Raw genomic sequence first — 24,156 nt, 5'->3', positions numbered from 1 at the left:
AGAGAGGATCCCAAGCAGGCTCTGTGCTGTCAGTACAGAGCCCGAAGTAGGGCTTGAACCCACGAACTGTGAGATTATGACCTGAGTTGAGATCAAGAGTTGGATGCTCAAGGGACTGAGCCACCCAGGTGCCTCATTAGAGATAATTTAAATAGAGTGCTGGAAGGGGAAAGAGGAAGGTACAGAATAGGTTCTTTGGACTTGATGGCAGGGAAGTCCTCCCATTAAGCTAGAATCTGGAAAGACAGAGAAGAGGGGCCCAGCCATGCAAAGCCTAAGGGAGCCATACTCCAGATAGAAAGAACAGCTAGTATACCCAGTCACAAAGCAGAAATGAGTTTGGTGTGTTCAAAAAATAGGAAGGACAACAGAGTTGGTGAAGTGGAGTTGGGACAAGACTGGGTCAGAGAAGTGGGTAGGGGTCAGATGGAATGGGGCATGGTAAGCAAGAGCAAGAACTGTGGATTTTCTAAATGTGATGGGAAACGGTTTAAGCAAGACAGTGACAGACATTTTGGCAGAGAAGAGTGAAAAGGGTGGGTGGGGAAGGACTGGAGAGAGGCAAGAGTGGCAGCAGGGAGCCCATTAGGCTCCTGTAGGAATCTGAGCAAGAGGTGAATGGCGGCTTGGACTAGTAAGGTAGCATGGGAAACAGTAAGTGATGGAAGGATGTGTTCCTTATTCTTCTAATCTCAGAGCCTGGTACTATGCTCAGAACATGATGCAGTCTCAGCAAATATTCTCAATGCATTAAAACAAAGTCAGAGACTTTCACGGATGGGCAGTAATTATGCACTCCTGCTTTAATTATGTCCTATCTCAGACACTACTTTCTCTAAAATACTCAGTCTAATCTTTCTGGTGTAGCATCTATTACAGAAGACCTAGATAAATAATAAAGGGGCAAAGTAGTGATGAAGGCAGCATGAATTGAGGAATAAAAATGGGAACAAATATCGGTGTTCAAAGACACAAAGAGGCACCAATCTATCTGAGAGAGGGCTCACGTGGAGTAGAGGGAAATCAAATTAGGTTGGTTGAGAGTGGCCAGAATTTGCCAAAGGATGCAACATAACAAAAGCAGTACTTAGTAACATTAGAAATCTGCCAGCAGACCACAGAAAGGAAGACTAGAGTCATAGAGGCCAGGTCAGGAGATGAGGACCTAAATGAATGTGATGCCCATGGGAATGTTGAATAAGAAATGCTGATGAATGGACACAAAAAGGGGAAGGCTGAAAAAGATGAGTCGGAACTGGCTCGGGTCTAACCTAGGTGATCAGGATAATGTTGGTACTACTGGAAAAAAGGAATATTCAGAATGATAGAAAGAAATTAATTTTGTTTTAGACACACTGAAGTTTGAAGTAACAGTGAGACACACAATTATAATCATCTTTATAAAGACATGAATTAGAGCTCAGAGACTCTAGATAAAATACTTGACTGTCATCAATATAGAAACAGAATGTCTGAGGGCAGACGCAGGAAGCAAGAAAGGCGACAGCAGAACACTCCTATGTTTTAGACAGTAGAGTAGGAGAAAGAATTCCCACAAAGGGAACAGAGAAGAAGCAGAGCCAAAAGGACCTGGATATTATGAACCAGAAAGATCAGAAGACGCTAAAAAAACAAAACAGAACAAAACAAAACAAAACAAAACAGAGCCAGAAAATGATCTTTTGAGGAAGACTTCTTTCCAAGAAGACACTTACAATAAGTAGAAAGGCTGAAGGGTTGGACCAGATGGTATCTATATTTTTTTTTTTAATTTTTTTTTAACATTTTATTTATTTTTGAGACAGTGAGATACAGAGCATGAACAGGGGAGGGTCAGAGAGAGGGAGACACAGAATCTGAAACAGGCTCCAGGCTCCGAGCTGTCAGCACAGAGCCCGACGCGGAGCTCGAACTCACGGACCGAGAGATCATGACCTGAGCCGAAGTCGGCCGCTTAACCGACTGAGCCACCCAGGCGCCCCAGATGGTATCTATATTCCCTAGATGATAGAGTGTCAAATTATATAAAAAAGTCATCAAATTGATTACTGAACATGTCGAGAGTATTAAAGAAATTATTAAAAGTTAAAATTGTAGTGAAGTATCACAGATTGGGTTTAGAAAACAAAACAGAAGTTAGGTTTTGTGTTTTGTTGTTAAATTAAAGCAAGACCATCTACTAAAATAAATTTTATATTGGTACGGTAAAATAACTGAGGTGAACAAGAATTAGAATTTATTAAGACTCTGATTTTTCAAATCTGTAAGTGAATAATTAGAGATTTTTTATTTTTTTTCCCTGAAGTTTTCAAGAATAATCTTAAATCATATCCTACATGAAGCTAAGAAATTTAGACCCTGAAGACAGAAATAAAGCAATATTGGCAAGGAACAGGAAGCAAGCACAAAAAAAAGAGAACTTCTTCAGTGCAACAAGAAGGAAATGGTGGCTTACTTATGTAGAAAAAAGAAATGTTTACATCATGCTTATATTCACTATTCAGCAAACAAGTACTCAATATAAACTACGTATACTGTGTTGGGGCTATCAAGATGAATAAATGTCTTTCTTCCCTTCAAGGGATTTACAGTCGTAAACACAATGTTTATAATATAAAACACTTTCTGGGGCGCCTGGGTGGCTCAGTCAGTTAAGCGGCCGACTTTGGCAGGTCATGATCTCTTGGTCCGTGAGTTCGAGCCCCGCGTCGGGCTCTGTGCTGACAGCTCGGAGCCTGGAGCCTGTTTCAGATTCTGTGTCTCCCTCTCTCTCTGACCCTCCCCCGTTCATGCTCTGTCTCAAAAATAAATAAACGTTTAAAAAAAAAAAAAAAAAAAAAAAAAAAACATTTCCTTATTTTATTTAAGAATGAACTTGAATAATGTGATTTACTTTTTAACCATCCCAGTTAGGTTTTTGTTGATCTCACGAGTCTCAATTCTTTTGGCTGAGACAAAACAACAGCAACAACAATACCAAATCGCCCCCACCCCCGTTGCAAGAATATACTCTTAAATGTGTACGGAAAAACTCTTCCCCAAGAACTCTGGTTAGGAAAAGTGCTTCGCTCTAAATTTTAGGAGACAACAGCAATAACATAACAGGAAGAAAGGCCCTCTGAATTCGTCCGATGTTTCAGCTTGTAATCTTATGTTTATAGATGAGACTAAACTACCAATTTATAGATGTTTTTGCCTGTTTAGTTCAGTTAACAGTTCTTATAAAACCAAACATCCAGCAGCCAAACTAAATTATGGTTTGGCCCATGTGGTACGGTATCATGGTCCATCAATACTCACCAAATGGGACACCTTGACGGATCCATCACAATTGGAAGGTTCCCCTTTCTCTCTACTTTCCAAAATCTAGACAGAAAAGACAACTTGTAAAAAATCAGTGCATTTCTAATTGGAAAGGCCAAACAGAGAGTTACCTACCATCCTAAAAATGGTATGAGAACGACTGCTTCTTTGATTCATTTTCGTAATTCCATAATGTCTGTTCTCTGTAAAAAGGGAGTCATGTTTCAGGTGGGTATATTAAAATCAAAGAAAAATACTGACTTTTTTTTAGAGTGAAAAGTGTGATTTAAAGCCTATTCAACTGAATAGTTTTTACAAGTGTTTTGGAAAAATACAGTATAAAGTCTTACTCTCTCCTTTTGTGATCCACTTCAAAGCCATTTCTGATGTATAAACAACTTCCTCTGTGAGATCAGCCACATATACATTCCTCTGAAACAAGGTTAAGAATAGAGAAGTCACTAAAAAGTTGCATCTCACAAGAAGGTGTGAGCTAGTATAAAATTCACATGCAGAAGTTACAAATGGAAAATGGATGAAAATAACAAGTAAACTATGATATGTACAATTTATTTCTGTACCAAATTCTAACCTGATACTTCCATTTTGCTCTTTTTTAGGGGGCACTTACACCAAAATATCACGGCTGTCAGTGTTTAAAAACGATACATGTTGCTCATATGCTATCTCTATAAACACTTAAGAAACAAAAAAATAAACCATACAAATAGGAGACAGTTTAAAAAATACAGAAACTAAAGGTAAATGTTCAAGAACATGAATCCCAATAAGCAAGACTATTTTTAGAACCACACTAACTCTGTTACTCACATTGAAGTCTTCCCGAATTATTAAAGGCTTCATTTTTTGAGTGTCACAGAGTAAGTCTGTAATGGTTTCATTGTATATCTCCATGTAAGACACGCGTAAGAGAAATTCTCTGTCAGGAAACTAGCAGAAAAAAATATGTAAAACATCAGAGGTCATCCATTTATGAAAACCTAATACTGAATACTTATGTGCTAATATTAAATATTAAAACATTCTGAGAAATTATCTTTGTAAAGCAAACAACAAACAAAACCTCATGTCGTTTCATATCCACAATAAACACAAAAATACAAAAATATGTTTCAGTAATAATGAAAAGTATAGTATCAAAGAATTAGAAGAGGAGAGTGCCTGGTCCAACTCTCTGAACTCAAAATAAAACCTACCAATGGATGTTCAAATAAGAACATTAAAAATCATTAAAATAGTAATGAAAAAACAAACCTAAAACCAGCTCTTAATTAACTAAGTTGCTTATTCTGGCCTTCTGCTTTCCTTGTCTTTTTTCTACATCTACTTTTCTGTTTTTTTGTTTTTTTTTTATTAAAAAAATTTTTCTTTAACGTCTATTTATTTTTGAGAGAAAGCATGAACAGGGGAGGGGCAGAGAGTGAGAGGAAGACAGAATATGAAGCAGGCTCCAGGCTCTGAGCTGTCAGCACATAGCCAGATGCAGGGGTAGAACCCACCAACCATGAGATCATGACCTGAAGCAAACTTGGACGCTTAACTGACTGAGCCACCCAGGCACCCCTCTCTGTTCCTTTATAAGCACTGGTAGCAGGGAGCCTGGGTGGCTCAGTCGGTGGGCATCTGACTCTTGATTTCGGCTCACAGTTCATGAGATCGAGCCCCTTGTCAGGCTCTGTCCTAACAGTGTGGAGCCTGCTTGGGATTCTCTCTCTTTCTTTGCTCCTACCCTCACTTGCGCACATTCATTCCCTGTCTCAAAATAAATAAATAAACATTAAAAAAAAAATCACTGGTAGTTAAACAAAGACAACGAGGAGCTAACCATTCTGGTAAGATTTTCCTGTTTCTCAACACCCACTTTTTGGTGTGATTATTACTGTTTCAGGATTCAAGGAAAAGAATGAAAGAACTTTAAGCTCTACATAGTAAGTTTGTGGGGAAAAAAATGAATCTGTTATGCCTTCTTTACCCATGGCTAATTAAGAGATAACTGTAAATCTACTTCCTTTCATCATTATAAGAAAATATATTAAGGTTTTCATCCTACTATTACTACTTTTCCCTTTATGTACCAGAAATTTACCTAAGTTATTTACCTTTTTAATTTTTTGGAAAATGTCATGAATTGCCCTGGGTATTACTCCCAAATAATCCTCTGAACCCATCATGGTATATGTTTTTCCTGAAGCAGTCTGCCCATAGGCAAATATGGTACCTGTAAAAACAAAACACACACACACATGCAAAGATTAAAAATGAATCTGTAAGATGTGAAACTATCAATACTTGAACAAAGAACCAATACCAAAATATTTCTACAATGAATACAAACCATTGTAGCCTTGTATGGCAGAATCTATGATTGGTACTGCTATTTCTTCATACACATTTTTAGTAGTTTCATTACTATGAAAGACGCGATCTAAAAAGAAAAAAACACATACACAGAAGTTAAATCAAACAAACCAACTTTGTTTTCATTCTTAGTAGCTGTCCAAAGAAATAAAATGGTCAGGATATGATAAGATAAAATATTTAAGACACAATATTCTCTTCACCTTATTGGTCCTCTGAAAAAATATTTCTCTATAAGGTAAGATGTGTTGGTCCTCACACAGAAAAAATACAAGTCAGACTTCTCAGCTATTCTATGTGCTTTTGAGAGTCAGCAGGGCACAGTGGCTGAATACAGGGTTATCGAATCAGACTCTGCAAATCTGGTTCCACCGTTTATAAGCTGCGTGACTTCGGGCAAGGTAGTTGATGCCTTTGTGCCTCAATTACCCAATCTGTAAAATGGATATGAATTCTCTTCCTCATAGAATTATTGTGAACCTATAGTCAATACTTAGGAAATATGAACTATTACTACTGAGAAATTTTAAGGTTTATAACATACTTAGCAAGAAGACCTAGCTCAAACTAAAATAAGAAATGCACACATATGGAAGAAGAGACCTAACAAAGCTGAAATGTTACAAGGAATGACCAGTTGGCTGGCTGCTAAAGGAGGCTGGGTTTAGAGTACATTTGTACTGATGAATTCACTAGTCTAGGATGTGGTTCTCTGCTAATTTTGTTAGCATAATTAGCACATTAAAAATGGACTACTCTTTCAATGGTAGCCTCATATTAAAAAGCTCACAAGAAATGCATTTCTAAATCAGGAGGGCAATGCATCCACGTGCAATGAGAAATTCAGTGATCACATGGTTTGCATCACGACAACACATTTGCCCTGTTGGCAGAGCTCTATGGAAAATCAAAGTGCCATCTGAAGGCTGCTTAGGGGTTATGATATCAGAGCAAGGACAGATGGCAGGATAATTCAAATCTTAATGCCATTTGCTTTAGATAAGTGGATAAGTCCAAATCCACGATGGGCATACATGGCTACAGAGAACCCATAGATCATGAGTCTGAATGCTTGTGCATCCCTCTCTCTTGGTTTTATAATCTCTGGCATTTATTGTACTACCTTTTTAAAAATTATGTGAATACTCTAAAACAAGTCCTTTACCAGAAATTGTTTTCTCTTCTTTACATCTTTGCTCCAAAACCTTTTATGATGGCTTTCTAGCTTAATGCTAGTTCAACATCCTAACCATTCTTACTCCCAGAGTTGTTGAGAGGGCCTCACTGTTGCCCTGAGGTGCCTAAATGACAGCATGCTAGTGAGTCTGACTCTTCCATTTGCTAGCTGTGGGACTCTAGGCTTATTTCAGTTACTCTGAAATGGAAAGGCACCTACTGTATAGTACCTACCACATAAGCTTGTTATGAGGATTAAATGAGTTAATAAATATGACATGCTCAACACTGTATCTGGCACAGTGTCAGCAGTAGACCCATATTAAATCAATATACAAATCAGCTGAGTCAACGTTCAGGGCCTCCATGACCCTCTGCCCCAGTGTTGGTGGTACCATTTTAGAAACCTAGACTAGTTCTGTCCCACTATAAATCTCACAAAGCTTATGCTGTCACAAATGTAATTACTTGTTTAAAGTCTCTCTCTCATCATATGAGAAGTTCCACAAAAGCAGGGGTAGGTCTTTGCTGTATTTTAGCAGACAAAGAAGGAATATCTTCACTATTTATTCTTTAAAGAATTTTCTTAAAAATAATTGTGGAAAGTATATACTAAAATCAAAGATCTTAAAGATGACTCGATATCAAGCAACATATTTTAGGCTTATGGGGTTTTAGGCCACAAATACACTAATGAATAAGAGGAAAAAATGTTAGTTTCAACCTTAAGGCACTATGACTATAACTGCATTTTTAAAAATATAATTTATTGTCAAATTGCCTAACATATAGTGTGCTCTTGGTTTTGGGGTAGATTCCCGTGGTTCACTGCTTACATACAACACCCAGTGCTCATCCCAACAAGTGCCCTCCTCAATGCCCATCAGCCCATCACCCATTTTCCCTTCCCCCATCAACCCTCAGTTTGTTCTCTGTATTTAAGAGTCTCTTATGGTTTGCCTCCCTCCTTCTCTGTAACTATTTTTTTCAGCTTCCGTTCCCCCATGGTCTTCTGTTAAGTTTCTCAGGTTCCACACATAACTGCATTTTAAATAGCAATTTATTATCTTATTTATCATACATGATAGATGAACAATTTTTGAGTTTTTACTAACGCAGTTTACACAAGGCCTCGTCTGATCTTTAATGACAAATCCAGTATTATGGATAAGCCTTTTGTAGTCCTAATAGGAAAAGGATAATATATTAACTTTTGATGCTATTATAAGCTTACCAAAATTGAAGGATTTACTGCCATCAACTTGATAAATAGCATTATTGTCAGTTTTCCAGTAAATTTGGGTATCTCCTCCAAGAGCTTCTTCTCTGAAAGAATAAAAACACTGCATTTTAGTAAAACTGGTCATGGAATTCATGTCATATGACAGATAATTTAAAAGATTCTGTCTTCTGAAAAATATTTTATTTTAGTTAATAAATAAATTTATTTATTTTTAAATGTTTATTTTTGAGAGGGAGAGACAAGAGTGTAAGCAGGGGACGGGTGGAGAGAGAAGGAGACAGAATCCCAAGCAGGCTCCAGGCTCTGAGCTGTCACAAAGCTTGACGTGAGCCCCAAACTCACCAACTGTAAGATCATGACCTGATCTGGAGTCCGACGCTTATCTGACTGAGCCACCCAGGTGCCTCTTCTGAAGAATATTTTAAAAGATAGTATTGGGGAACCTGGGTGGCTCAGTCAGTTAAGTGTCGGACTCTTGGTTTCGGCTCAGGCCATGATCTCATGTTTTGTGAGTTTGAGCCCCATGTTAGGCTCTGGGCTGTTGATATGGAGCCTGCCTGGGATTCTTTCTCTTTCCCTCTGTCTCTGCTCCTCCTGCTCTCTCTCTCTCTCTTTTTCAAAATAAGTAAACTTAAAAAAAAATAGTAGTATTGACTTATACTATATATGAGAAACATGGAAAATCTGCCTTTGAGGGGCCAAGACTTTTAAGTGGGCCAAGACTTTTAACTCCTGCCTTCTCATGGGAGTTTCCTGGTGAAGTTCTTCATTTCTACCCTCCTACCTAGTACTGGTTGCTGAAAAGATACATTCAAAATGCAACTCTGATTATGTCACTCTTGCTCACAACTTTTAAAAAACATCTGAAATTCTTAACATGGCATACTAGATCTGGAACATGTTTATTTCTCTCTTCAACGTCATCTTGCTCTAAGTTCCTATACATGCCTAACTGCATATCAGTTCTGACTGCATATCAGTCCCTTTCAAAAATAAGAAATTAAATATTGTGATTGTAACATAATGGTCTTCTAATGCACTAAGTAATGAGATATTTAAAAATAGTAAATTCCTCATTTATTAACACTTAGTGATATTTAACAAATATTTCTCAAACACAAAATATGTTAGTATTCTGGAGTGAGGGCCACAGATCAGAGAGAAGCAAAGACTTCATTTCCCCCCCTTCTTTTTTTCTCTGTAGCATGACTCCTGTAACATTATGTTAACTTAACATTCTGTATTTTTTACTTTATTTTCTGTGTGCCCACTAGAATGTAGATCCACAGGGGCAAGGATGGTAGTGTCTGTGTAGTAGAGTACACTGTACTAAAAAAAAAAAAAATCAGTATTGATAAATATCAGCCATTCAACGTTCTGAATGTTGAATTCAGTCATTGACTGAAGTCTTGAGTGCCTTTGAATACAATGCAACAAGACAGACTAGTCCTTGCTCTCAAGAAGTACACAGTAATAAGGGAGAGGCAGTTAAGTGCAAAATGACAGATGAGTACAAATAAAAACCTTTCCGATACGACTTCCTTTAAGGAGTGGGGTGGGGTGGGGTGGGGAAGAGCATACGGGGAGAGGCAGTGCAGGGCTGGCGTTGAGGTCTTTAACGTTGGCGAGCCTGAGTTAACATCTAAAAGACTCCTACAGCTGGAAATTGTCTTATAGATCTTCCGATCCTTCCTCTTGGTCACTACCAGATAAGGACACCGTGGCACAAAGCGGGTAAGAGGCCGAGATACCAGGCAGCAGGAAGGAGCAGCGAGGACTCACTCTGGGGCTCAGGCCCGCGCCAGAGGCCGCAGCTGGGACCCGGTCTCGGTCTGGCCCACCTACCTGCTGTTGAGCGGCCGGACCCGCACACACACCGCGACAGCCCCTTCCTCCGCCATCCTGCCAGGCTAGATCCCAGGGAACTGGCACAGTTGTTCAGCGTCCCTTCTTCTGAGAGCACCGGCCGCCCCGCCTTTGAGTTTAAAATTTCCCAAACTCCGCGTCTGATTGAGCCGCGGCCTCGTGACGTCATGGGTTGTTCCACTGCGCTCGGCGCGGGGGGCGCGAGGCCGGCGGCGCGTCCACGGGTAAAAGGTGGAGGGGGTAATAAAGGATCTGGAAGAGAGTAGGGTAGGGAGTCACAGAGAGGAGATGCAGGAAGCAGGAGGCGAGCGTGTTTTGGCTGCAGCGGAGAGAACTATTATCTGCTAAAAGTCACTGAAATGCAGACAGCTGTTTACAAACCTCACCCCTAAAGAGTTTGCCGTGTGTAGGAAAATAAGGCAGATAATTTTTTTTTTTTTCACAAAGAGTTAAGACCTTTAAATCCACCAACAGAATTAAGAATCTCCTAACAGCTTTTTAAAATTAAAAATACCTTAAAAGACAAGAATTGAAAGTCACTTCGCTGCCCCGAAACGTAAGAATCTTATTGTGCTCTTTAGAAACTCTGAGTTTTACATTTTACATTTTCCTTTTTCTTTAAACTCCTATTTCCAATGGCTGTGAGTTCCTAAGAGGAGCTGTTTTGGAAAGAGAATTGTTGAACACTGGAAAAACTCTTTGAGTAATACGGTGAACATTTATTAGCAAGAGTGGGAAAGTAATTCTAAATAATTCTTTCCTGGAAATAGTGCTATTTTCTTTTTAAAAAATATGTATCATAGTAAAGTGTTAACATTTTCTTTAAGAGTGATTTCATTCCCTTTGGTTGGTTTAAGGAGCTTCAGGAATTATTCCCTTTCCCTCACCAAAAATATGACCGGCAGTTACTAGTAATTTATTATTTAGAGGAGTAGAAAATTCTAGTGATGTAATAAAACTGTTTTGGGAGTAAATTTGGCAATATCAATAAAAAGTGGAAGATATTCATGCCCTTTTTACAGGCAATTCTGCTTTTAAGAATTAATTTATACATGTATTTGAAGGACTGTGCAAGGATATATGTATATGGGTTGCAGGATTGCTTACAATAGCAAATGGCTGAAAACACATTAAGTGCCAATAAATAATAAATCTGAGACTAGTTAAATGGATGGAATATTATCAATAAAATGAAATGCTATGTAGCTGGTAAAAAGAATGATATAGCTCTTAATATGTACTTTAGAAAGCTGTTCAAGGTGTTTCATTAACTGATAGAAACCCAAGGTGTGGAATTGTGTACACAATATGATCCTCTATGATATTTTCAAAGGATATTTATGTGTCTAGATATGCATACATAATTTCTGGAAAGATACACAGAATATACCTAATTTCCTTAGAGAGGGAGGATGAGTTAGATAGTAGATCTACCTTCCACTGTATAATATTTTATAATTAATAATATTTTAACCATGCAAATATCTAGTTGTTAAACTTGGAAAAACTAGTTAATGGAAAAAAACAGTAAATAAGAATGAGTTTGAACATTCAGCTGTGAGCTAGTATAGGTTACTCTTTTTTTTATTTTTTATTTTTTTTAAATCTTTTTTTTAATGTTTATTTTTGAGAGAGAGTGAGTGGGGGAGGGGCAGATGCGCGCACGCGCACACACACACACACACACACACACACACACACAGAATCTGAAACAGACTCCAGGCTCTGAGCTGTCAGCACAGAACCTGACATGGGGCTCGAACCCATGGACCATGAGATCATGACCTGAGCTGAACTTGGACACTTAACTGACTGAGCCACCCAGGTGCCCCTAGATTACTCTTTTTTAAGGGCGAAACCCTGATGATACTTGGCTGCACCTAATAAGACAGAGTTAAGAAAAATATATTTTAATTGCCTTTTAAAAAATGGTGGTGAAATATTGCACATATTTAGCTGAAGGGAAGGAGCCTATAAAGATGAAGAAGGGACATGCAATTAATGAGAGAAAATCTCTGACAACACAAAGTGGGGTGGTTCAAGAGCACAGAGGAGGATTTGCCTTTCAGAGTTGTGCTCGTGATTGTGGCCATGCTAGTCTTTGCTGCCATCATCACAGCAGCTAACATTTAATGAGATTTACTATGTGTCAGGTGCTCTGGTGTATGCTCTGCATGCAGTTTTCCATTTAATTTTCCAAATATGTTCATAAAGAAATACTTATTGAACATCTACTATGTGCCAGATGTAGTTCTAGGATCTTATGATAAGAGGAGGTGCCACTTTTTTTTTTGAAAGAGCACTCATGCTCAAGAGAGATGGGCAGAGGAAGAGAGAGAATCTTAAGAAGGCTCCATGCCCATCGGGGCTTGATCTCAAGACCATGAGATCATGACCTGAGCCAAAATCAAGAGTGGGACGTTTAGCCCACTGAGCTACCCAGGTGCCCCAAGGAGGTGTCACTTTAGATGGGATGCTCAAGAAAGGCCTAGGGAGGGGACTTTTGAGGTGAGACTTATATGAAAAGAATTAGCCATGCATGGGAGGGTAAGGATACCTCTTTTATTTGTCTCAGATAGAGGGACAAGTGAGTCAAAGAACTCAAGTCTTGTACAAGTTTGTCTTGTACATGTCTGAGGCATAAAAAGAAGGCCCCTGTGGCTGAAACATTTTGGGCAATGGAGAGAGGTATGTGGGGCCAGGTCCTGTGAAGTCTTGTGGGCCATGATAAAATGTTAGGCTCTTATTCCAATGGTGAGGGGAATCTAATGGAAGGTTTTAAGGAAGGGAATAAAAAGGGATTCCCTAATTTATTCAAACAAGATTTTTTTTTCTATTTCACTATGAAAATAGAAGCAGCTAGAAGACACTTTGCGTTGACTCCTGCCAACCTGGTTACCCACCTGCTTGTCTGTGCCATTTACCTCATCCTCCAGATTGTAACTATGTGAACATCCTCTGTCTTCCACTCTGAAAATCTCTCCATGTTTCCTCTAGATCCTGCCCCTTCTGGCTTAATTTCTCTCTGTCTGATGTTGTCATTTTCCCTTCTCTAATAAATTGGTCTTTAGCAAACATTTGCTTTAGTTTCTCCCATCTTGGACATCTAATATTGGACAGCAAAATTAAAATTTTGCTTGGACAGCACAATTAAAATGTCTAATACCAAATTCATGATCTTCCCCTCAAAACCTGGTGAATCTGCAGTTTTCCACAACTCAGTTAATGGCAACTCCACCCTTTGTGGTTACCCAGACCACAAACTTTGGAGTTACCATGCTCAACTTCTTTTCTCTCAGAGTCTACATTTGGTGTTCCTGAAAATTCTGTTGGGGCTACTTTGAGAATATTCCAGAATATGGCCATTTACTACAACTCCTGCTATCCATCTGGTCCAAAATACCATCACCTCTTACTGAACTCATCTCCATGTTTCTAGCTTTGCCCACCCCCACTACCAGCCTATTCACAACAAAGCAATTTGAGTGATCTTTTACAAATATAAGTTAGGTCATATTAATTCTCTCTTAAGACCCCCAGGGCCACCCCCAACCCCAATTTTTCTCAGAATGAGATTACAGTCTCAGCTATCTCCCTGACATGATACTGCCCCTTGCTACCCCTCTGGCCTTACCCCCTACCACTCTCTTTTTTGCTGTTTCCACTCCAGGCACACTGGTCTCTTGACAGTTTCTTGAATAGTAGCCAGGCTCCCTCTCTCTGAAGGCCTTTGCACTGGCTGTTCTCTGCCTGGTAGGCTCTTACCCTAGATATCTATGTTTTCCTTCTTCATTTAGATTTGGTATCTGCTCAGATGTCACCTTCTCAGAACTCTGTATAAAATAACAACTCTCTTGTCTGCTACTTCTCTTTCTTTGTTCTTCTTTTAAAAGGTTACTTAAAACTTTCAGAAATAATATAAGTATTGATTTATGTATGTATTATTTGTTTCCTCTCACTAGAGTGTCAGCTCTAACTAGTGGTTAGCAACATTTTTGTTTATACTTTACCTGTGCATCTAGAAAGAGACTTAGAAGGGTGCCCAGGTGGCTCAGTGGGTTAAGTGTCTGACTCTTGATTTTGACTCAGGACATGATCTCAAGGTTAGTGGGTTCCAGCCCCACATGCGGCTCCGGGCTGACAACACCTAGCCTGCTTGGGATTCTCCATCTCCCTCTCTTTCTGCCCCACCCCTGCTCATGCGTGCACACATGGCTGCGTACTCTCTGTAAAAAATAAATAAATAAAAAAAAGAGAGAATTAGAGTATAGTAAACATTCAATTAAAAACTTGTTTATTCAATCACTTTATAAGTACTTATTAACAATTTCTGGGAAAGCTGCACAGAGGACAACTAATCTCCTTTGGAGCAGAGGCCTGTTAGAAAGTATACATTTCATTGTATACTATTTCATAATTATTAATATCTTAATTAATGAATATTATTTCTTTCACTTTAAGAAATTAGCTAGTAGATAAAAACTGTATGTAAAATAGTCTACTCATTCAGGATTGGTTTTAACTAGTATAGACTACTTTAAATTATGAAGATGCTAGGCTGTATCAAATAAGATAAAAAAGAGTTAAGGAAAAGCTATGTTTTAAATTGGTCAGGAAAGGCAAAGAGATTTGTTAAAAGTTAAACTGAGACATATTAAAAATTTTGACAGTTTATTTGAGCAAAAATTGATTAAAACCAGGCATCCAATCTAGCAGATAGAAAGGAGCCCCAAGAAGCTATACAAAATGAGACTGATAGGCAGAAGGAAGGGGAACAAAGAAGTCATACTAGGCAAAAAAAAAAAAAAAAAAAAAAAAAAAAAAAAGCAGGGTAGTTATTGAAAAGTTACTTTCCTTCAGAGGATGGAAGGGGTTTATCAGGCAAATTACCTAATCAGTACCACATTAGGTGATTCCTGATTGATTGGTTTAAGATTCCATTTCTGGGAGAGCTGAAACAGTAATTAAGTCTCAGTTTGGTTATGTGAGGCTTGACATAAATGACTTTATTTTGGGCCTTTTTTTTTTTTTCTTTTTTAACAGATTAAACAACTTGTCTGAAATTATGGAACTTCTGGAGAGACAGGCTTCAGATTTGGATGCATATCCTTTCTCTGAAAGGTACTTAAAAGGTTTATTGATTAATTTTTTTCTTACCTGGAAAGTTAACACATGCACGTGATGAAAACGTTTAAGTAGTACATGAAAAATCACAGTGAAAAATAAACCTTGCTACATCTGATCCCCAGGGTGCCATTGTCATCCCAAAGGCAATTTTGGCATTTCCTGAGTGTTCTCCCAAATTAATCTATACATATGTACATATGTATTTTTTCCTACATTGTATATCTTTTTACAAAAATACTTGCTGTACATGCTGTAGTGCACTTTGCTTAAAGTGTGATCTTTACATAAATATTTGCATTCAGTTTAAGAAGGTAAAGTACATTTTTGAGGCCTGTTAATTGCACACAGTTCCATGTTGATACTTAAGTTACTGTTTTGCCCCCCAAACTGTGTTTATTTCTGCTGAAGCTGCAGAGGGCACTGTAATCCTTCTAAAGCATGGCATAGCCTTGAATAGTGTTTTGTAGTTCTAGAGTGTGGTGCAAATTTTAGGATTCAGAGAAGCTTGTGATATTAGAAATATGCATCAATTCAAATTATTCTCCTGTCCTCATTTATTTTATGCATTTCATATACAATTAATTACAGTATATATTTACATCATGCCATTCCCTTCAACAGGAGTACTTTAATTTCCAAAACAGGAGTCTTACCTTTAATTTTGCTATGTAAGTATTTGTAATGATCACAGACATAGTATCCTTTTCATTTTAATCATGGTTACACAGGATTTCTGTGGCATCATGGAAACAGCACTGACCTGCGTCAGTCCAACTCCACTCTTTATAAGCTATGCTACAATACCAGAAAACCATTTACCTTTATGATTTACCATTTTTCTCATCTACAAAATGAGGAAATTGGCTAAGAGAATTTCTAAGATTTCCATCAGCTTCAATAAATCTATGACATCTTTGTAAAAAAGAGGAACTTGTTAAAATTGAGTTTGGATGGGTGTCCAACAGAATATGGAATGAGTGAGGGGACAGGAAAAGTGATCCAGGTTGCAGAAGATATCTCAGGTAGTCACAGTGCTGCAGAGACGAGACGGATATGGCAGTCCACCAGAATCCATTCTCTTCTTTCTGGACAGACAGCAAGCCTTACAGTTAATGCTGCTACTTTTAGGCCTAGGTAATAAAAACCTCCTCCCTTGTCCTTGGTGATCAACCTTCTTCTTTCCCTCAGTGATGATTCCAAACCTTCCTCACTCTCCTCATGCCTGGGTCCCATCCTCATCCTTATTGACAAACCAGGCTACCAGGCAAGATGTCTCATCTCTGAGTTCTCCTACCCTTATAGACTGTGCTCCAATTGATCCATATCCCCACCATCTATTTCCACACGCTTCTGGAGGATGAGGTTTTGTCATGTCCAAGGTGGATTCTTCTGTGTACACCCTGACTGTTTCCTCTTCACTCTCTTCCCGGACTTTGCTTCAGCAATTATTCTCTAGTTCAGAAAAATGCTATCAAATTACAAAAAGAAGGATCATCTGTAAGTCCACTATTCTAAAAAAAATACATCTAGAGTTGTCAAGTGAATGTTCCTTATTACCCATCAAATTTCATTTTCCTTAAGATGATTATGTTGTTTCTTTCTGACCTTTTCTGAAGGATTGGTTGTAATAATTCCAATTTCATTCATGATTTTTTTCTGTTTGGGTCATCTCCCTTTTCTTTTTGAGAAGGCTGGCTAGAGGTTTATCAATTTCATTTATTTTTTGAAAAAACCAAATCTTGGGGCGCCTGGGTGGCTCAGTCGGTTGAGCGTCCGACTTCAGCTCGGGTCATGATCTCACAGTCTGTGAGTTCGAGCCCTGCGTCAGGCTCTGTGCTGACAGCTCAGAGCCCGGGCCCTGTTTCAGATTCTGTGTCTCCCTCCTCTCTGACCCTCCCCCATTCATGCTCTGTCTCTCTCTGTCTCAAAAATAAATAAACGTTAAAAAAAAATTAAAAAAAAAACCATCTCTTGGTTTCATTGATCTGCTCTACTGTTTTTTTAGATTCTATATTGTTTATTTCTGCTCTGATCTTTATTATTTCTCTTCTTCTTCTGGGTTTGGGGTGTCTGCTGTTCTGCTTCTATTTCCTTTAGGTGTGCTGTTAGATTTTGTATTTGGGATTTTTCTTGTTTATTGAGATAGGCCTGGATTACAATGTATTTTCCTCTCAGGACTGCCTTCGCTGCATCCCAGAGCGTTTGGATTGTTGTATTTTCATTTTCATTTGTTTCCATATATTTTTTAATTTCTTCTCTAATTGCCTGGTTGACCCATTCATTCTTTAGTAGGGTGTTCTTTAACCTCCATGCTTTTGGAGGTTTTCCAGACTTTTTCCTGTGGTTGATTTCAAGCTTCATAGCATTGTGGTCTGAAAGTGTGCAAGGTATGATCTCAATTTTTTTATACTTATGAAGGGCTGTTTTGTGACCCAGTATGTGATCTATGTTGGAGAAGGTTCCATGTGCACTTGGGAAGAAAGTATATTCTGTTGTTTTGGGATACAGAGTTCTAAATATATCTGTCAAATCCATCTGGACCAATGTATCATTCAGGGCCATTGTTTCTTTACTGATTCTCTGTCTAGATGATCTATTCATTGTTGTAAGTGGAGTATTAAAGTCTCCTGCAATTACCACATTCTTATGAATAAGTTTGCTTATGTTTGTGATTAATTGTTTTATATAATTGGGGGCTCCCGTATTCTGCGCAGAGACATTTATAATTGTTAGGTCTTCCTGATGGATAGACCCTGTAATTATTATATAATGCCCTTCTTCATCTCTTGTTACAACCTTTAATTTAAAGTTTAGTGTGTCTGATATAAGTATGGCTACTGCAGCTTTCTTTTGACTTCCATTAGCATGATAGATAGTTCTCTATCCCCTCACTTTCAATCTGAAGGTGTCCTGAAGTCTAAAATGAGTCTCTTTTAGACAGAAAATAGATGGGTCTTGTTTTTTTATCCATTCTGATACCCTGTGTCTTTTGGTTGGAGCATTTAGTCCATTTACATTCAGTGTTATTATTGAAAGATATGGGTTTAGAATCATTGTGATGTCTGTAGGTTTCATGCTTGTAGTGATGTCTCTGGTCCTTTGTGGTCCTTTCAACATTTCACTCACAGAATCCCCCTTAGAGTCTCTTGTAGGGCTGGTTTAGTGGTGACGAATTCCTTCAGTTTTTGTTTGTTTGGGAAGACTTTTATCTCTCCTTCTATTCTGAATGACAGACTTGCTGGATAAAGGATTCTTGGCTGCATATTTTTTTTTCTGTTCATCACATTGAAGATTTCCTGCCATTCCTTTCTGGCCTGCCAAGTTTCAGTAGAGAGATGGGTCACGAGGCTTATGGGTCTCCCTTTATATGTTAGAGCGTGTTTATCCCTAGCTGCTTTCAGAATTTTCTCTTTATCCTTGTATTTTGCCAGTTTCACTATGGTATGCCATGCAGAAGGTCAATTCAAGTTACATCTGAAGGGAGTTCTCTCTGCCTCTTGGATTTCAATGCCTTTTTCCTTCTCCAGATCAGGGAAGTTCTCAGCTATGATTTGTTCAAGTATACCTTCAGCCCCTTTCTCTCTGTCTTCCTCTTCTGGAATTCCTATTATACAGATATTGTTCCGTTTGATTGCATCACTTAGGTCTCTAATTCTCTCCTCATACTCCTGGATTTTTTTATCTCTCTTATTGTCAGCTTCCTCTTTTTCCATAGTTTTATCTTCTAATTCACCTATTCTCTCCTCTGCCTCTTCAATCCGAGCTGTGGTCGCCTCCATTTTATTTTGCACCTCATTTATAGCATTTTTTAGCTCCTCATGACTATTTCTTAGTCCCTTGATGTCTGTAGCAATAGATTCTCTGCTGTCCTCTATACTTTTTTCAAGCCCAGCGATTAATTTTATGACTATTATTCTAAATTCATGTTCCGTTATATTGCTTAAATCATTTTTGATCAATTCGTTGCTGTCTCTACTTCCTGGAGTTTCTTTTGAGGAGAATTCTTCCGTTTCGTCATTTTGGATAGTCCCTGGGGTGGCGGAACTGCAGGGCACCTCCCCTGTGCTGTCTGGAGTAACTTATGTTGGTGGGCGTGGCCACAGTCATACCTGATGTCTGTCCCCAGCCCACCGCTGGGGCCACAGTCAGAGTGGTGTGTACCTTATCTTCCCCTCTCTCAGGGTCAGGACTCACTGTGGAGTGGTGTGGCCTCTGTCTGGGTTACTTGCACACTGCCAGGCTTGTGGTGCTGCTTTGATGGGATCTGGCGTATTAGCTGGGGTGGATCCGCAAGGTGCACAGGAGCGGGAGGAGCAGGCTTAGCTCACTTTGCCTGTCGGTGGTCCCCTGTGGGAGGGGCCCTGCAGCACCGGGAGGGAGGCAGACCTGTAGGAGGGATGGATCCATAGAAACACAGTGTTGAGTATTTGCCCGGTGCAAGCAAGTTCGGTGAACTGGTTCCCTTTGGGGTTTCGGCTGGGGGATGGGAGAGGGAGATGGCGTTGGCCAGCGCCTTTGTTCCCCGCCGAGCTGAGATCTGTCTCCTGGGGCTCAACAACTCTCTGTCCTGGCATCCTCTCGCCCTCCCTGCTCTCCGAGAGCAGAGCTGTTGACTTATAACATTCCAGATGTTAAGTCCTGCTGGTTGTCAGAACTCAGTCCTTCCGGCCACTCTGCTTTTGCAAGTCAGACTCAGGGGCTCTGCCTTGCCAGGTGGGCCGCCCCTCCACTGCCCCGGCTCCCTCCCGCCAGTCCGTGTTGCGTGCACCACCTCTTGGCCCTTCCTACGCTTTTCCGTGGGCCTCTTCTCTATGCTTGGCTCCAGAGAGTCTGTTCTGCTCCTCTTCTGGTGGTTTTCTGGGTTATTTAGGCAGGTGTGGGTAGAATCTAAGTGATCAGCAGGATGAGGTGAGCCCAGAGTCCTCCTACGCCGAAATCTTCTCAAAAACCTTTCTGACCTTTTCTAAAATATGTGCAAAAAATCTGTTTAGAGAAGTAACCACATTAATGTTTTCAAGAATGGAATCATTCTGTACTTATTGATATGCAATTTGCTTTTTATGCTAACAAATCAATATGTAGATCTGCCTTCCTCCCCTTTTTTTTCTTACTGGATGCCTAATATTCAATTATATGGTTATATTGTGGTTTATTCAATCATTCCTTTATATGGGCATTTCAATGGTTGTCACTGTTTTAATATAGCTTATAATACAAAAATCCATCTATATACACCATTCCATGTGCATGCCTTTATTTTCATAGAGCGGATTGCTAGAAGTCAAAATGTTGACCCAAACAATATGCTTGTTTTGAATTATAACAAGTACTACCAAATTACTTTCCAAAGAAGTTGTACCAATCGTACTACAGCCAAGAGTATGTGAGTGTCTACTTCCTTATCCTTCACCAATCCATGATGTTATCAATATTTCTATATTTAAAAATCTTATAGGGAAAAAATATTATTTTAATCTGTAGTTTCCTGCTTGCCAAAGGATTGGCCATCCTTTCATTATTATGTAATATTTTATGTATGTATGTATGTATTTATTTATTTATTATCTTGCAAGACACATTGTATTTAATGTTGAATACTAGTCCATTACATCAATATATCTAATTTTACATTACCAGTCAACCAAATGGAAGCTATATGAATATTAAGGGGTTACAAAGACACTATCAGAAAAAAATGAAGTTGCAAACACTACAGAGTAATAAATAATCCAACATCATGATAAATTATTATGTAATATTTGCATCTTATGTTTTAAATTGTCCATTTGGATTAAAAAATCCTTTGCTTCTTTGCTCATTTTTTTCATGTGGATTTTTGATCTGTTTAAATACTAAAAAAATTTTTTTTAAATGTCTATTTCTGAGAGAGAGAGAGACAGAGCATGAACAGGGGAGGGGAAGAGAGAGAGGGAGACACAGAATCTGAGCTGTCAGCACAGAGCCTGAGGTGGGGACTTGAACTCATGAACTACAAGATCATGACCTGAACCAAAGTCGGACAACCAACCAACTAAGCCACCTAGGCACCACAATCTGTTCAAATATTTTGCTCACTTTTTTTTTTTTTTTTTTGTTTTCTAATTTTGGAGTCTTGAGAGTTCCTTATTCTGGATACAAGTCCTTTATGAGATATTTACATATACATACTCCCAGTTTATGATTTGTTTTAGTAGTGTCTTTCACATAAAAAAATGTTTGTAATTTTTATGAAGCCCAATTTATTATTATTTTTTTTACAGATTGTGCTTTGATGTCATATTTAAGAACTGTTGGACTAACCCAGAGTCACAAAGATTTTATTTTATACTTAATTCTAAAAGTTTAATAGGTTTACATTTTAAATTATGTCTCAGGTCTTATTTTGAGTTAATTTTTATATAAGGTATAAGGTATTGGTCTATGTTTATTTTTTGGCATAAGCATAGTTTTTTGTTCCAGTACCATTCATTGAAAAGATTATTTTCACTCCACTGAATTGTCTTTGTAGCTTTTTGGAAAAAGCTTGTTTGATCTTATTTGCATGGGTCTTTTTCTAGACTATTCAATTCCATTTATGTACGTGTCTGTCTTTAATTGTTATTGTTCTAAGCTACTATGGCTATTTCTTATACGCTGATATATATAACTGACATAGTCACTATCAAGAACTGTGAAGGGTCTAACATTTTAGTCTTCTTGTAAGCTAATAAATTAGCCTGCCATAGTTTCATGGATGCTAGTAGAAGATACAAGACTTCGAGGTCAAGGATGAAGAAAAATTTGTTACTCATAAAAATGAAAAGTTTATTACTTATTACTGTCATAGTGATAGCCAGAGTATGAGAATTTTTGTGCTGGTTTTCTGAACGCCAAATCTTAAAAGATGGTTCAGTGAAGGTCAAGAGACATCTGTACACAGTGGATTAAATTACAAGAATGTGAACCCTGATTTAGGAGATCTAAATATTTTACAATGGACAATTGATATCAGTCCATAGTGAGATGTTATCTTCATTTTTCAAGGCTGTTCCTTATACAAATATCCTTGGAACAAATGGCATACAGTGCTTCACTTACAAGACCTACAGAATCATAAGACCCATGGAGAATGGTCTTCCAACAGTCATGATTTCTCCTTTCCAGAAATACTCTATGTTTAATTGATATATCATGCAAGCCATGATACCTAATAGCCACATTTAAGAAGTTTAAAAAGAGGGCACTGTGTGGCTCAGTTGGTTGAGTGTCTGACTCTTGATTTCGACCCAGGTCATGATCTCATGGTTCATGGGGTTGAGCCCCACATTGGGCTTTGTGCTGACAGCATGGAGCCTACTTGGGATTCTCTCTCTCCCTCTGTCTCTGCCCCTCCCCTGATGTCTTTCTCTCTCTCTCTCTCTCTCAAAATAAATAAACTTCAAAAAATAGTATAAAAAGAAACAAGTGAAATTAAATTTAATAACATCTTATTTAACCAAGTATATCTAAAAGTTATGATTTCAACATGTAATCAGTGTACAAAAACATTACTGAGATTTAAAAACAAATTTTTAAGTTTTATTTTAATCACCTGGTGCTCATCACAAGTATACTCTTTAATCCCCATCACCTATTTCACATATTCCACACCCATCTCCCCTTTGGTAACCATCCAGTTTTCTCTCTATAGCTAAGAGTCTGTTTCTTGGTTTGCCTCTCTCTTTTTTTCCCCTATGCTCGTTTGTTTTGTTTCTTAAATTCCATATATAAGTGAAATCATATGGTATTTGTCTTTGACTGACTGATTTCACTTAGCATTATACTCTCTAGCTCCATCCAGGTTGTTGCAAATGGCAAGATTTCATTATTTTTTATAGCTGAGTAATATTCCATTATATGTGTATTCATATCTTCCTTATCCATTCATTAATCAATGGACACTTGGGCTTCTTCCATTATTTGGCTATTAATAATGCTGTTATAAACATAGAGGTAGATATATCCTTTTGAATTAACGTTTTTGTATTCTTTGAATAAATACCCAGTAGTGCCAATGCTGGATCTTAGAGTAGTTCTATTTTTAACTTTTTAAGGAAACTCCATACTGTTTTCCAGAGTGGCTTTACCAGTTTGCATTCCCACCAACAGTACATGAGGGTTTCTTTTTCTCCATATCCTCACCAACACTTGTTTCTTGTGTTTTTAATTTTAGCCATTCTGACAGGCGTGAGGAAATATTTCATTGAAGCTTTGATTTTGCATTACCCTGATGATAAGTGATGTTGAACATGTTTTCATATGTCTCTTGGTCATCTGTATGTCTTCTTTAGGGAAATGTGTGTTCATGTCTCCTTCCCATTTTAAAGTTGGATGATTGGCCTGAGTGTTGAGTTTTATAAGTTATTCTTATATTTTAGATACTAACCATTTATCGAATATGGTTAGGTTGCCTTGTAGTTCTGTTGATTGTTTTCTTCTCTGTTCAGAATTTTTTTATTTTGATGTAGTCCTAATAATTTATTTTTGCTTTTGTTTCCCTTGCCTCAGTGAACCTATCTAGAAAAATGTTGCTATGGCTAATATCAGAGAAATTACTGGCTTTGCTCTCTTCTGGGATATTTATGGTTTCAGTTCTCACATTTAGGTATTTAATCCATTTTGAATTATTTTTGTGTATGGTGTAAGAAAGTGGTCCACTTTCGTTCTTTTGCATGTTGCTGTCCAGTTTTCCCAACATTATTTGTTGAGACTATCTTTTTCCCATTGGATATTCTTCCCTGCTTTGTCAAAGATTAATTGACCATATAATTGTGGGTTTATTTCTGGTTTCTCTATTTGGTTCTATTAACCTATGTGTTTATTTTTGTGCCAGTGCCATACTGTCTTGATCACTACACCTTTGTAATATAACTTGAAGTCCAGAATTGTGGTGCTTCCAGCTTTGCTTTTCTTTTTCAAGATTGCTTTGGCTATTTGGGGTCTTCTGTGGTTCCATATAAATTTTAGAATTGTTTGTTCTAGTTCTGTGAAAAATGCTACAGGTATTTTGAGAAGGATTGCATTAAATGTGGAGATTGTTTTTG

General features: G+C 38.2%; 1 protein-coding gene across 4 annotated transcripts in view; it reads right to left on the bottom strand.

Moving 5' to 3' along the window:
* The window catches only part of CENPE (centromere protein E), a 79,165-nt gene extending 69,100 nt beyond the window's left edge, over positions 1-10,065 (bottom strand). For all 4 annotated transcript variants that reach the window (XM_042984097.1, XM_015537024.2, XM_042984098.1 and 1 more), the window contains exons 1-8: positions 9,947-10,065; positions 8,093-8,184; positions 5,660-5,749; positions 5,424-5,542; positions 4,135-4,254; positions 3,654-3,735; positions 3,439-3,506; positions 3,301-3,366 (exon numbers count right to left, since the gene is read on the bottom strand). In XM_042984097.1, the coding sequence (XP_042840031.1) occupies positions 3,301-3,366; positions 3,439-3,506; positions 3,654-3,735; positions 4,135-4,254; positions 5,424-5,542; positions 5,660-5,749; positions 8,093-8,184; positions 9,947-10,002 (693 nt within the window). In that variant the 5' untranslated portion in view covers positions 10,003-10,065. The remainder of the gene's footprint in view (positions 1-3,300; positions 3,367-3,438; positions 3,507-3,653; positions 3,736-4,134; positions 4,255-5,423; positions 5,543-5,659; positions 5,750-8,092; positions 8,185-9,946) is intronic.
* Positions 10,066-24,156: the final 14,091 nt, after the last annotated feature.

This window comes from Panthera tigris, chromosome B1, assembly GCF_018350195.1.
Source record: "Panthera tigris isolate Pti1 chromosome B1, P.tigris_Pti1_mat1.1, whole genome shotgun sequence".
NCBI lineage: Eukaryota > Metazoa > Chordata > Mammalia > Carnivora > Felidae > Panthera > Panthera tigris.
The sequence above is the reverse complement of the archived record's forward strand: the minus strand, read 5'-3'. Positions and strand labels throughout refer to the sequence as shown.